The sequence below is a fragment of the Mytilus californianus genome, unplaced genomic scaffold, assembly GCF_021869535.1.
Source record: "Mytilus californianus isolate M0D057914Y unplaced genomic scaffold, xbMytCali1.0.p SCAF_7, whole genome shotgun sequence".
NCBI classification, from domain to species: domain Eukaryota; kingdom Metazoa; phylum Mollusca; class Bivalvia; order Mytilida; family Mytilidae; genus Mytilus; species Mytilus californianus.
Window position 1 is genome coordinate 27,327,481 of NW_026262723.1, and position 14,008 is coordinate 27,341,488.

General features: G+C 31.5%; 1 protein-coding gene across 1 annotated transcript; it reads left to right on the forward strand.

Annotated features, from left to right (window-relative positions):
* Positions 1-2,999: 2,999 nt before the first annotated feature.
* Positions 3,000-13,597, forward strand: LOC127708324 (uncharacterized). Its single transcript, XM_052213177.1, has 3 exons — positions 3,000-3,321; positions 8,531-8,830; positions 13,557-13,597. The coding sequence occupies exons 1-3, from the start codon at positions 3,141-3,143 to the stop codon at positions 13,595-13,597; spliced, it is 522 nt and encodes a 173-aa protein (XP_052069137.1). The 5' UTR covers positions 3,000-3,140.
* The last annotated feature ends 411 nt before the right edge of the window (positions 13,598-14,008 follow it).

Here is a 14,008-nt window from a genome sequence, read left to right on the forward strand (position 1 = left end):
GAGTAAAAGAACGGCGAAAGATACCAAAGGAACATTCAAACTCATAAGTCGAAAATACCGACAGCGCCATGGCTACGAAAGAAAAAACGAAAACCGAACACGACACAAACATTATATAAAATGCATTATAGAAAACTGAACAACACGAACCCCGTCAAAAACCTGGGGTGATCGCAGGTGCTCCGGAAGGGTAAGCAGGTCCTGCTCCACATCTGTCGTGTTGCTCATGTCAGTACAAACCCGGTGATACGTCTAATTCGTTAGGTAATATTCGGGGAAAAGAGGACGTGATTGTGGTTACGACGATTGGAACATATCCGTCGTCATATGTGAAACATATATTTCATAACGGTCAACCCACTCGTGATGATCTCAACTTCATCACAACAAATAAATAGAACGGTCGCCCACTTTAGCAAGAGTAAAATCGTCAGTTGATTCCGTTTAGAAATGATTTCCCTTACAGGAATCTTGATTCATTTTTGCCTTTAGGAAACTTTAAATAGAGATAAGGAGAAACTTGAAAAACAACAAATAGAATCATGTAGACAGGATCTGCATATAACATGTATAAGTTGACTGTGATCGTAATTCGCTATCATAAAGGATTTATTGCCCCTCAATGACGATTTTCGTCGGTTCTCCTTCCCTTTCTCTAGTTTGATTAAATAGGATTCAATTTAATCCTTATTCAAATTTCTTTTTAATGGAGATTTATCCAGAGAACACTATAAACAGATACTTAATTCTGTGTGAATTTCAAACGCGCGATTTTACGCCAGTACTTAAAATCTTCCATCCTTTATGGGTGGATTTTACATAGATAAATATAATCGTATAATAAAAAAGCAAAATGAGGATGTTAAATTTTATGTATGCCTTTTTGTGCTTCTTCGTTACATCTGTTTGTTTTTATAGTGGTTAAGATGATAACACAATGTAGACTGCTATCCCCCTTTTTTTTACATTTTCAATATAATGGAATTTGATGCGACTGTCATACAAGTGAGAGGTTTAGCTAGCTTTAAAACCAGGTTCAATCCACCATTTTCTACATGAGAAAATGCCTGTACCAAGTCAGGAATATGACAGTTGTTATCCATTCGTTTGATGTGTTTGAGTTTTTGCTTTTGCCATTTGATTATGACTCATATCTAGAAATTGACTATGAGGGTCGGTTGAAAACAAAAATTTACGACAAAAGAGATGATTTCAGCTTCCCAATTGTGCATTTTCATTTTTAAACCAAGTGTTCCAAATGGTGAAGTTGAAATCATCACTTTGTAAATTTTACGGACGCCATCACGAGTTGGTTGACCGTTATGGAATATCTGTTTCACAGATGATATCGGATATGTTCCTTATGTCGTAACTACAATCCCGTTCCCTTTTCACGAATGTGACCTACCAAATTAGACTATTTACCCCTATTTGTGACATTTTTACCTATTGTGTCTGTTTGTTTTGTTCACACATCGTTGTCAATATAATGGAATTTGATGCGACTGTCATACAAGTGAGAGGTTTAGCTAGCTTTAAAACCAGGTTCAATCCACCATTTTCTACATAAGAAAATGCCTGTATCAAGTCAGGAATATGACAGTTGTTATCCATTCGTTTGATGTGTTTGAGCCTTTGATTTTGCCATTTGATTAAGGACTTTCCGTTTTGAATTTTCCTTGGAGTTCAGTATTTTTGTGATTTTACTTTTTAGGTCAATAGACGGGATTTGATAATCGCCAAATGTCAATATCTTTTTTTTAAAGAGTATTCTTCTTGTAAATGAACCAAACAGGGGCTTTTGTACATAAAAAAAATCTAGATTGTTAAGTGATCTACCCAAAGTACTGCGTTAAATGTTAGATTGTAGACACGTGTGTAGACACCTGACAATAAATCAGTTTTATTTTCTGTCGCTCGAGTCTCTTAAACCGTTCCACATTTTTATTTAAGAATGTGTACAATTGAAAATCCGACACAAAATCACTGTTTCTTGAATTGTATGTAAAAGGCAGCTGAATGTTAATTAATTATCAGAAACTTTTATTTCAAATAAAACCAAATCGGTCGCTTTGGTTCTAATTCACAAAAAATGTTCTTTGTATTTTTCCATATGAAGGATCCCCTATCATAGAAGTCTTTAAACCTCTCCATGTAAAAGGAAATTAAAGTTATCAAATCAAATTAATTTCTCACTTAAAAATCAAATACTATGGATTCATTTATTTTCGATGATACCAACTTTCATTGATTTATGAAAAATTGCATTTTCGTAGATATTTGATATCGTGGTTTTTCCAAAGTCTTCTTACCAACCTTTTTGTACCTCGATGAACAACTTCAGTGTTGACAGGCTAGTGAAACAGTAGTTCGACTACTTAGATCACCCGGCCTCCTTGACAAAATTGAACCAAATGGACTACTAATATCGAAATATCATTTCAAAATTCCACTAGTATAAATGTTTAAAACAAAAACAAATTGTATTTTAATTTTTTGTCTAAATCGTAGCTAATTCCTCTTTTAATCTTTGAAAATGTAAAGATGGTATTACGCTCGCCGTTTGTTCATCCTATTTATTATTTCCTGCTTCGAATAGGCCGTGTCTTATAGTCATATAAAAATAAGAAGATGTGGTATGATACAACTCTCCGCTAGAGACAAAGTGACATAGAGGTTAACAACTACATGTCACCGTACGGCCTTCAACAATGAGCATAGTCAGCTATAAAAGGAACTGAAATTTCAAATGTAAAACAATTCAAATGAGAAAACTAACGGTCCGATTAGCTTTAATAAATATAACCTCTACTTAAAGACCAACATTAGGTAAATACGTTTGGGTATAATAAGTGCACAAAAGAGATTTATTATAAAATGAGATCGTCCCAGGTATTTTAGATACTTAGTTTGCGTTCAATAACAATAAAAGCTGCATGCAAAGGTTTGCAGTTATTAATTATTGTATTTATTTATTACTTTTTTTTTCAGAAAACGGGTTCTTTTTTCATCTTAAATCTTTAGAGGGTTCTGGTAAAGGACGACTAGAGAGTAGTCTGATTGATTTTGCGGGACTTAAATGCTTAATCATTTGGTATTATATAATTGGTAACACTGCGAATAATTTGACGTTGTACCAAATGACTAGTGGTCGGAAAAGAGAAATAATGTCTGTCCATGGAGACCCTGAAGAGAAATGGGAGAAAAGGATGGTTTCTATTCATATAGCACTATATGATCAAATCATCATTGAAGGTTCTATAAAACAGATTGGCAGCATTTCACTGGATGACATTTCCCTCTTAGAAGGCCCTTGCATAGGTAATTAATAAAATGAAGTATATTGCTAATATATAAGATCATTTATGTTTATCTATGCAATGTTTTTAAAAAGTATCAAAACTTTAACTAGAAAAGTTTTAATTCGGTACAAACATCAAAAACAAGACAGCAATTTATCGTTTTCAGTTTTTTGCAGAAGTCATCATTAAATTTTGAACGATGTTGTGTTTTTCAGTAATTCAATGTTTAGGCTTGCTTATCCTCACGTTTGTAGGTCTTCTGTGAAGAACACAAACATGATAACACTAAAATTTTCACATATTACTGCGAATATAAAGCAGCTTATCAAAAGACATTTTTAGATTGCAATCAATATAGATTTATGCATATGTCTTCATGGAGGTCACCAGGTACATAACTATACCATTTAACAAGCGACTTTTAATTTTTACGTCTGCTTTTGAACCCGATATACTTCCCTTTATAGCGTGCTTGATGTTTTTGTAATTTTGCACATTAATAAGTTAGTAAGTGATTATAAGAAAACTTAAGCAGATTGTTAAAACATTATAACTCAGTAGTTGTTAATTAAGGTACCCGTTGTTTCAAATTTCATCAACCAATAAAACAGACAAATCAAGGAATCAAACAAAAGCTGATGTAATGACATGAATTCCAAAAGGAACAAGACCGGATGTATCGACAGAGGACATGTCTCTTTCTATGAATGCATCATTAGGTATGCGAATTAACCAGCAGTCAAAATGTCACAATCGAGAAACAATCTGTAAAATTACAGTTAAGACGACCACAGAGATCTTAGACTGCGAAAGCATGTCGCCAGTGAGTTGAGACAAAGACATATCGTATCGTATAACAAATTCGAGATGGTGCCTGTAATAAACATGCACTCTAAATCTCAGTCGTTCTTCCTCATACTAGTGTTGGAACAGATTTTGTGTAAAGAGCACACCACTGCAAATGAAGTCCAGATAGTTTGATCATGCTCACGCGCAACGTATCAATTGAGACATGTAAACGCCATACAATGGGACAGGGGTTATGTTACTGCTGATAAATTGGAAGTTGACGATTGCAAAGTTGATATTATCATGTTTGGCATTGATACTAGCTTGAAACCTCCCATCATTGTCAATATTTAGGAAAAAAATCACGATATGAAGGAGACCTTCTACTTTTGATAGTATTCTTTATATCAAGTTCATTGGGATATATAAAATGCTAGCACTCACTGAAATATGCCATATTGATTGACAGGACGTTACAATATACCTGAAAGTGAAATTCTAGAACTCTAAATGGCAATGTTTCATTTCTTTTTGTCTATGAGAAAGTTTTTTATAAATTCTGCTTCATATGAGTACAAAAACAAGTAGCAGAAGGGGTGCATAATAAGTCCCCATTGAATACCGTCTATTTGTTGTAAACTTAAACTCAAAAAAAAATTTGTTGATCAAAAAGTCCAACATTTTAATGATATCATACTCGTTGTCTTTATTTTTTTTTTCATGTCCTAAAATAAGAAATGTGTATCTATGAACCTCAACAGAGGACAGCCTAAACAGGAAATATTTATAGATGGTACTTTATGGAAATGAAAATATTCATGAAGAAACTGTTGCTGAAGTATGAATATGTAAAACTTATTGTACGTGCATGTATATAATATACTACAATACGAGCAAACTGCTAATGTTTCCCCTTTTTTTCTATGAAGGTGAAAGTAAAAATTTTTGCGTGCAATGATCTGTATGATTGTACAAATTTTTCATTGTATTGGAGCTTTTACTTTTCACTTAACTTTTATATTAGTTGACAAAGAAAAAAATGCAAATACTCTTTATAAATGCTTGTATACATTGTATAACGTTGTACTAGTATTACTAATTGTCTATGTTTGAACAGAGAGTTTCAAATAAAGGACATGTTTACCGAAATCATCTGAAATTAATTGCACTTTCAAACTCTGCGGCATCAAGCATATTGATAGGTTAGACTACGAAACTTTGTTTAAATGTGAATAAAAATGTACAATGGAACATTTCTTGGATTTTTTTTTCTAAGTTTTGAGATAAGGTTCTTTTTACATACAAAATATCATAAAAGAAGACTCAATAAAAATGATTTTTTTCTAAAATAATCTATATTTAACAGACAAAAAGGTAACAATGAAATAAATAAATGTCACACTTTTCAAAAATCATTTTAATGTGTTTTAAAAATTTAAGGTATATCAAAATAATTTGGAAACATAATTATGTAGATATATAGTTTACGATGTTAATGTTACTATAAATGCAATTGTTTACACTAAATGGCGAAGTTCCTGCATAATGACAGCAGTCTCCATGTTTTGTTTTTTTTTTTTTAATTTATTTTCAGATCTATGTTAAACGGACAATTACGGGTTTAATAATTTGTGTAATGTTTCGATATGTTCGTGACTACACCAACAAAAAAACTTAAGCATAACAGAGACTGAATATCATGTGTTCCTTTAGTCGTTCTAAAGTCGTGAAATGTGTTTTCAATCATACATCGATCATTAGTATTTTTGTGTTTCAAAACGAAATATTGTTTTCCTACTTCATTTGAAACTGGCAGAGGTATTTTGCTTACAAATAGTTTTCTTACAAAAGTCATAGTTTGTTTTCCGCCATCTGACATAAATGCTACACTCTAGAGATACATATGTTTTCTTTCAGCAAATCATTTGAATTTTCAGTAATTGCAAGATACAGTAGAGACCAAATGACATAGAAATGAACAATTATTTTGTCACCGTATGGCCTTCAGTGAAAGAGAGAGAGAGAGAGAGAGAGAGAGAGAGAGAGAGAGAGAGAGAGAGAGAGAGAGAGAGAGAGAGAGAGAGAGAGAGATTCACCATTAAAAAATGGTCAAGGTTTGCCTTTTTCGATGCACATGCATAGAACGGACATGTGCGTCAAATTATTTCAAATGTAATGTGATCAAAAGACCATGGTGACAAATTACAAATACCATACGCCGCATTTTTTGCGCCTGTCCCAAGTCAAGAGCCTCTGGCCTTTGTTAGTCTTGTAGGTTTTTTTTTTTTAATTTTGGTTCATTTATATGTTTCGGAGTTTATTGTGACGTCCGTTTTCGCTGAACTAGTATACATTTTTGTAAGGGGCCATCTGAAGCCCGCCTCAGGGTGCGGGATTTTCTCGCTGTGTTGAAGACCTATTGGTGGCCTTAGGCTGGTTTCTGCTCATTGGTCGGGTTGTTGTCGCTTTAATATAATATGACTATTTATTACATAGTTACATGTATAAGGCTAAATTAAGTATGGGCCAATGCCTAACCCAAGAGACACACATATCCTTGTATTAGACATCGTGGAGGAAAATATCTTTTTGGGCACGGTTGTGGTCCATTCATCTTATTTTAAATTACATGAATCTCAAAATAGGGGTTTTTTTTTGACAGTTTTGGAAGTTTTGCAATAGTTTAAGGTATGTAAGAGTAAATTCAAAAATATAAATGCTGACGTGTGATACAAATATCTCGTGATTATCTGAAGGATGTTATTTGATAGATTTGTAAAACTCTTTGATATTCGAATTCAAGAGGCAAACAACGTGACGTACATGTACTATTAGCTTTACTTCCACTTAGTAATGCCATCGTTTCGGTTAAAATATTTAACAAAACTTCCGTATTGAATTATCATTCAACACATGAAGGACTGCCATGCTTTCTTACCGTCACTTCGGAATCTTCTATCTATAAATGTTTGGAATTTACACTGAATACAACAGACAATTGTAAAACAAAACGGTATTCGAATAGTAAAATCGAAATACTATAATATTTCGTTGTTTGCTTTCGATTTTTATCATGAATATGCTTTATGTTGCTAAGTTATGCTTAAATCTAGAATAAACTCTGGGATGTCGTAATTGTTTTGTTTTTTTGGTTTTTTTTTACATATACATAAAATGTGTTTTACTTGAATTTAGTCTCTGATTCATGATTTTTTATTATTAGTTGTTTTTGGCTTTAACTAGCTTTCAGTAACTGCGAGTACTCTCAAATCGTACTTTCGTGTTAATTTGACCTATGATGAGTCTTTTGTAGACGAAACGCGCGTCTGGCGAAAATACATAATTTCAATCCTGGTATCTATGATGAGTTTATTGACACAATTTGTAATGCATTTTTGCTATTCAATGTTTACTTATTTTGTGTTTTATCTCGTCTCACTATTTTTAATATGTACCACCTTTGAGTATTTAGTATGACGATAAATTTTCACTTCTGTTCTCGTACTATGAACAACAAATTTATTTATTTTGTAAAAAATATTTCCGTACTCCTAACAACAAAATTGTTATATTTAAATTTGCCTGTGTACGTTATTTTATCTAACGCCATTTTGTCTAAGGTTATAGTTGTCTTTTTGACATTGTTTTACATCTCCCTTTTATCTAATATTGTATTTATATTGTGTCATAGATCAAATTTATCCGTTCAGTGTATGTTTACTTGTTTTTATTAATATGTCTTTTTGACTGAGTTAAGCCATTTCAATTGATATTTTATAGTGTGTCTTTCTATGTTGTAATGTTACACTACTATGTCAGGTTATGGTGTTAGGGTGAAGGTTGGCGCCTGTTAAAACGTTTAAACCCACTGCATGGGTTTTCATCTGTCCTCAGTCAGGAACATGTTGTTCAGTGGTTGTCGTTTGTTGATGTGGTTCACAAGTGTTTCTCGTTTCTTGTTTTTTTATATAGTTAGATCGTTGGTTTTCCTGTTTGAATTGATTTACACTAGTCATTTTGGGGCCCTTTATAGCTTGCTGTTCGGTGTGAGCCACGGCTCCGTGTTAAAGGCCGTACTTGGACCTATATTTGTTTACTTTTTACTCATTGTAACTTGGATGGAGAGTTGTCTCATTGGCACTCATACCACATCTTCTAATTTCTATATAGGAAGAGTTGTCACATCTCCGAGTGTTTATGTATTAAATTTTTAGAACATAAAATTCTGTTATCTACAAAATGCATGATATAAACCAAAATGTACAGTTACTGTAGTTTTTTTAAACCCATTTGACCATAAGAAATAAATTCTATATGCTATGATTGTTATAATATTGTGAGCATAATAGTTCCATTTTTCTTCCTGGATAATAAAATGTCAGATAAAAAGAATAAAATATTATATTGACGATGTATAAAGCATAACTTATTCATTTCAGAGGATGAGGAATACAATGACTCTTGTTTAAGCATCAACCAGCAATACAAAATAGAGGAATGTGCAACATTTCATTTCCAAAGAGAAGGGTTAAATATAATGTTGCATCCATCTTTTACAAATTCAAATAACGAAGAGGAGTGCATTAATCAGGAAAATGAAATTGAATGGAATTTGAATAAATTTTGCAGAGATAATTATTTGTACAACAACTGCAATTTTAATTTGGAATCATTTATTTCGAATTACATTGACTGTTTTACTTTCAACAAGAGGATATCAATTACATATCTGTGTACAGGTTAGTAATATTGTTGATTATTTAATTCACACTTTTTGTTTGAATGTGGTTTCAAGTTTATGAGGGGTAAAGTACTTTATAGGGATTTACCTTTGACCCGAGAGTGTACTTTTCCGAAATTCACTCATCATAAAAACAGGTTAATATATCTACAATATTAGGAAACAGATTTATTATTTGAGAGCAAAAATTATATCAATGAATTGCAATTTTAATGTAACATTTTTATTATTGAACTACTGAAATAAGAATATAACTGACGAGATATTATTCAAATTATGTGTTACCCCGAAGCAAACATTAGCGATAAGAACCAACTAACAGTCAGCCTAAATGTGTCAAAAGAAGTTTCTTATCAAGATGAAGATGTCAAGAATATTGTTTAACACTATTGCTAATTTATACCATGTTGTGGCCCAAACACAATATAAATGGATTGAATGCTTACAGAGATACACTTTTGATAATCATACTGCAATATGAAATGTCAATACTTCTATAAATATTATATTAACGCATGCCAAAATAACAAAACTCCTGATGAAATGAGGAAGAGAAAAACGTTTGCACCAAAAATTCATCTATTTGCGCCACAACTGATTGGCGCCACTGTTACCTTTCGCCACTAGTTTTCAAAATGCCTAGTATCATTTTCGCCAAAAAATAAGTAAACGATTACGCCAATTCATTTTAATTAAGAAAAAAGACTTCTCTCCGCATTTATCCGGGCTAATGACCGACAGTTTATACTGGTGGAGTTGGTCACTTAAAGTAAACACAAACATGATCTCTGCGGTTGAATTCTCTTCTTGTATAATTCGGGTATTTTTGAACAGCAAAAGTTTCATTTTCTCAGTTATGCATGTTATACTCTGCACAGGGACTACGTAATTAAATGTAGGTAGTGGTTTGAAATTTCACGATATTGTCTCAAGAATACAAACATAGATTTGAGCAATAAATAAAATAGTTCATTGTATTGCTTATGAAATGCCTTTGGTCCATATATATGACCTCACGCGGCTCATTGGAATTCAACCTATGAAAAGCCTGACTATGAGTTGCTTCCTATCTTCATTCTTTTCTTAAGGGTAACAGATTGTTGGGAAACATTATAAAAGATCTCCTCAGTTATTTCAGTGTTTCACAATGTTCAATGAAAAGATCACTAAAACTTTATATTAAAATTGAGTCCAAATGTATCGAACTTACTATTTCGGAACATAAAAAAGTTATTTTGATAATTTTAACATGTTGAAAGCCGGATTCGTCTTCCTCTCAAAATCTTGTCAGACACGATAAAATATTTTTATTGAATTCTGTGTCACCACGAAAAAAATTATTGTCGTTTTCAAATAACACCATTCAGTTTTAAAATTATTATTGACTTTAACTTAACCGTTCAAATGAAAGCAAAAATTGTCAAATTCTTCTTGTAGAAAATTAAACATGACAAGACTAGGAAACTTTGCTTGTTTAGACTTGAATTTAATTTTAATGCTGTTAATCAAACTAGAAAAAAAACCAGGCCGAATATGTTTCAGTTGTAATATTTTACACTTGAAAACAACAGAACAAAACTTATTAAACATTAACTGTTCATCGAAATATGTAGCGAATAATTACTTCAATAAGATAATGTTAAATTGCATGAGACAAAACCGGGATAATAATGTGTCTATGGAACATTTATCAAATCGAAGCAATCGCTTGCCTTCTTACATTATTGATACAAGATTTCAGCTCATTTCTAGGATAAATACATATATAAATTGTGAATAATTTAAAACTAATAAGAGAGGAAATAACAAATGTGACACAGATGAACAAAATACCCCTTAAGCCAAGAGTTTAATCTTACAAAATAATATTATTTATTATTATATGTACTTCTTTTTTAAATTAAAAATATCTCTAAAAAAAGGCAGTTTCAAATACTTTATGTACTTCATAAACATTATTATCAGAAACAAACTTTAAATAGAACTGATATAGTACAAAATAAAATAAAAAGTCAAATGTGTTTTTTTTATGACGACGGGAGCGATAGACGGAGTATAGTAGGCAAAAAAATAAATATCTATTTCTTTTGTTCATTTGTTTATTGCCAGTTATTGTTTGTTTATTGCTCTTTTTCTAGGTTGTTCATATATTATATCAAATTTCATTTCTTTTAAAAGTTCTTTTCTTAGATTATCACTTATTACTATTTCCCTTAAATAAATATCATATAATATGTACCTCGGAGTCCGCATTTTCCAAGAAGAAAATTTTGAGTGATTTAACTGGTCGTTTTATACCTCAACAAAGTATACAAAATTAGTTTTATCTATACTCTAAACTTACCAACGCTCTGAAGCCCTTCATTTGTTTTAAGCAATATATGCAACTGAGCCAACTGATACAAAGTTATAAATATGTCATCATTCAATCATTGTTAATTACTCGAGTATCGCTTGGTGAACCAAGTATCGAATACCAAAACAATACACTACTAATTGGTTTCCTTTTGGAATACTGTATCCTTCCTTTCATCAAATTGATTTTCTGGATAACACTGACACAGCGCATTTAAATACGTTTCGTATATTTGCGTAGGCTTTCACATTTATCTAAATGTGTCCTGGCCATTCCGCCACATCGGTACAGTCAAATCAATATTTTTGTCTGCAGTACTGTAAATTACAATTTTACAAAACCGACTGTTTAGAAAGCTCTCTTAACCAACTTGCGAACTAGCATTGTGTTTTAGTCTTAACAACTTAGGCAGAGGTTTGATGTAATTTAAGTACCATTTGCACGCCGAACAATTCTTAAAATGTAATCGGACATGCCGCGTTGAACATTCATATCAAACAGCGAGGTCAAATTCAATCAAATTTGCCAAACTGACCTCATGATTAGTCAGTATGCTCATTAAACTGTTGTACTTCCCACAACCTATTCAAATCCATTAATCGACACAATTTCACGTATCATTATATTAGAGACATGTCAATGTAAGTAAATATATAATTTTCAGATTTAACTTATGAAAAAGAAGTATTAACTCAAAATGCAAAATCACGACACATACTTAACAAAACTAATAGCAAATGATGAGTCCTTTATTGCTGTCTTGTTATGCCATAGTGAGGTCTTAACCATTAACCAAAAGTTCGCACGTCACTAGTTTGAATGTATGTATATAAATTAGGAGATGTGGTATGATTGCCAATGAGACAACTATCCACCAAAGTTCAAATGAAGTGGATGTCAGCAATTATAGGCAACCGTACGGCCTTCAACAATAAAAAAAAAACATACCGTATAGTCGGCTATAAAAGCTCCCGGCATGACAATTTTAAACAATTCAATTGAGAAAATTAACGGTCTAATTTACAACGAATTAATTTACGAAAAAGAAATATGACAGACATGAAACAACGACAACCTATGTTTGTTTTTATATTTTCGGTAAACTTTATCACAATACTACGGATTAAGCCGATCGCTTACTTTTTATTCCATATTGTTCTACTTTTTATAGGATATTCAGGTGAGAACGGAAATAACCTATTACCGATTATAAGGTTTAGATATGACAAAAACAATGCTTTTATACTTATTATGTCATTTGATAAGTTCCTTATATGATGCCTTTAAAATTATGATAACATCCTATAAATGAACAACTTGTTTTCAGAAACATATTAATTTGCATTTCGTTTCGCACATACTAGTACAGTAACTAAAATGACCATCAAACTGAACACAGGACGAGTTCATTTTACTTCTATGAATGAAACAAAAGGCCTAGTATGAAAGGTTCGACTTTCCCGTTCTTACTGTTTCACAAAATTTTTGTCATACAGATAACTATTACAATATAAAGTTCTTCAGAATTTTAAAAACAAAGCAGATCATAGGTTTTCATCCTTTGAAAAAATTCTCATTTTGATAAAAAAAAATTAAAAAATTGTATGTATTTTACGTACGTATAGCATTTTGACAGTCTTTGCTGTTCTCATTCTAATTTAACGAAAATCAAAGCAATGAATATATGAAGTCCAAATGTATCGAACTGTCTATTTCGGAACATACAAAGTCAATTTGATAATTCTAAGGCCGGATTCGTCTTCCTCTCAAATCTTGCCAGACATGATAAGATATTTTTATTGAATTCTGTGTCACCACGAAAAAACGATTTTCGTATTCAACTAACACCATTCAGTTTAAAAATCATAATTGACTTGAACTTAACCGTTCAAATGAAAGTAAATACTGTCAAATTCTTCTTGTAAAAAATTAAACATGATAAGACTAGGAAACTTTGCATGTTTAGACTTGAATTCAATTTTAATGCTGTTAATCAAACTAGAAAAAAATGGTCGAATATGTTACAGTTGTATGATTTTACACTTGAAAACAACAGAACAAAACTTATTAAACATTAACTGTTCATCGAAATATGTAGCAAATAATTACTTCAATAAGATAATATTAAATTGTATGAGATAAAACCGGGATAATAATGTGTCTATGGAACATTTATCAAATCTATGCAACAGCTTGCCTTCTTACATTATTCGTTGATGAGATTACTTGAGATGAACGTCTTTTTTGCATTGAGACTGAAATATACAGACATCATTATTTCCATAAACATTTGCCATCCTTAATACTCAAATGTAATGTTGAGCGAGTATTCAATCGCTTAAATCTTATCTCATATTTTATTTTACAGAAAGTGATAAAACTTTAAATGATTCAGCAATAGGTAAATGACTTTTTTTTCTTTCTTCCTGTTTTATTTTAAAATTAAAATGGTCGTTTTATGAACGCAAGCGATATTCCATCGAATTAACTGAATAAGTTCTTTAAGTAATGTAACAAGGTTTGAAAATACCGAACAGCAAGGAGACTGGCCGAAAGAAGAAAATATAAAACTCAAAAACTGCATGCGAGTAATGTAAAAATTAAAAAAAAAAACATCGAAATAGCACAAAAAACAAAAATACAGATTGAGGCTATTATCAAAAAACATAAATGAAAAAATATATCTATTTTGAAAAAAAGATAATTTAATAAAAAGCTTCTTTTACATATATATATGCTATATTGTAGCAGTAAATATACGTATTTCGAGCCTCTGATTGAATGCAATTTATTTTGAAAATATGATATATCTCAACAGAT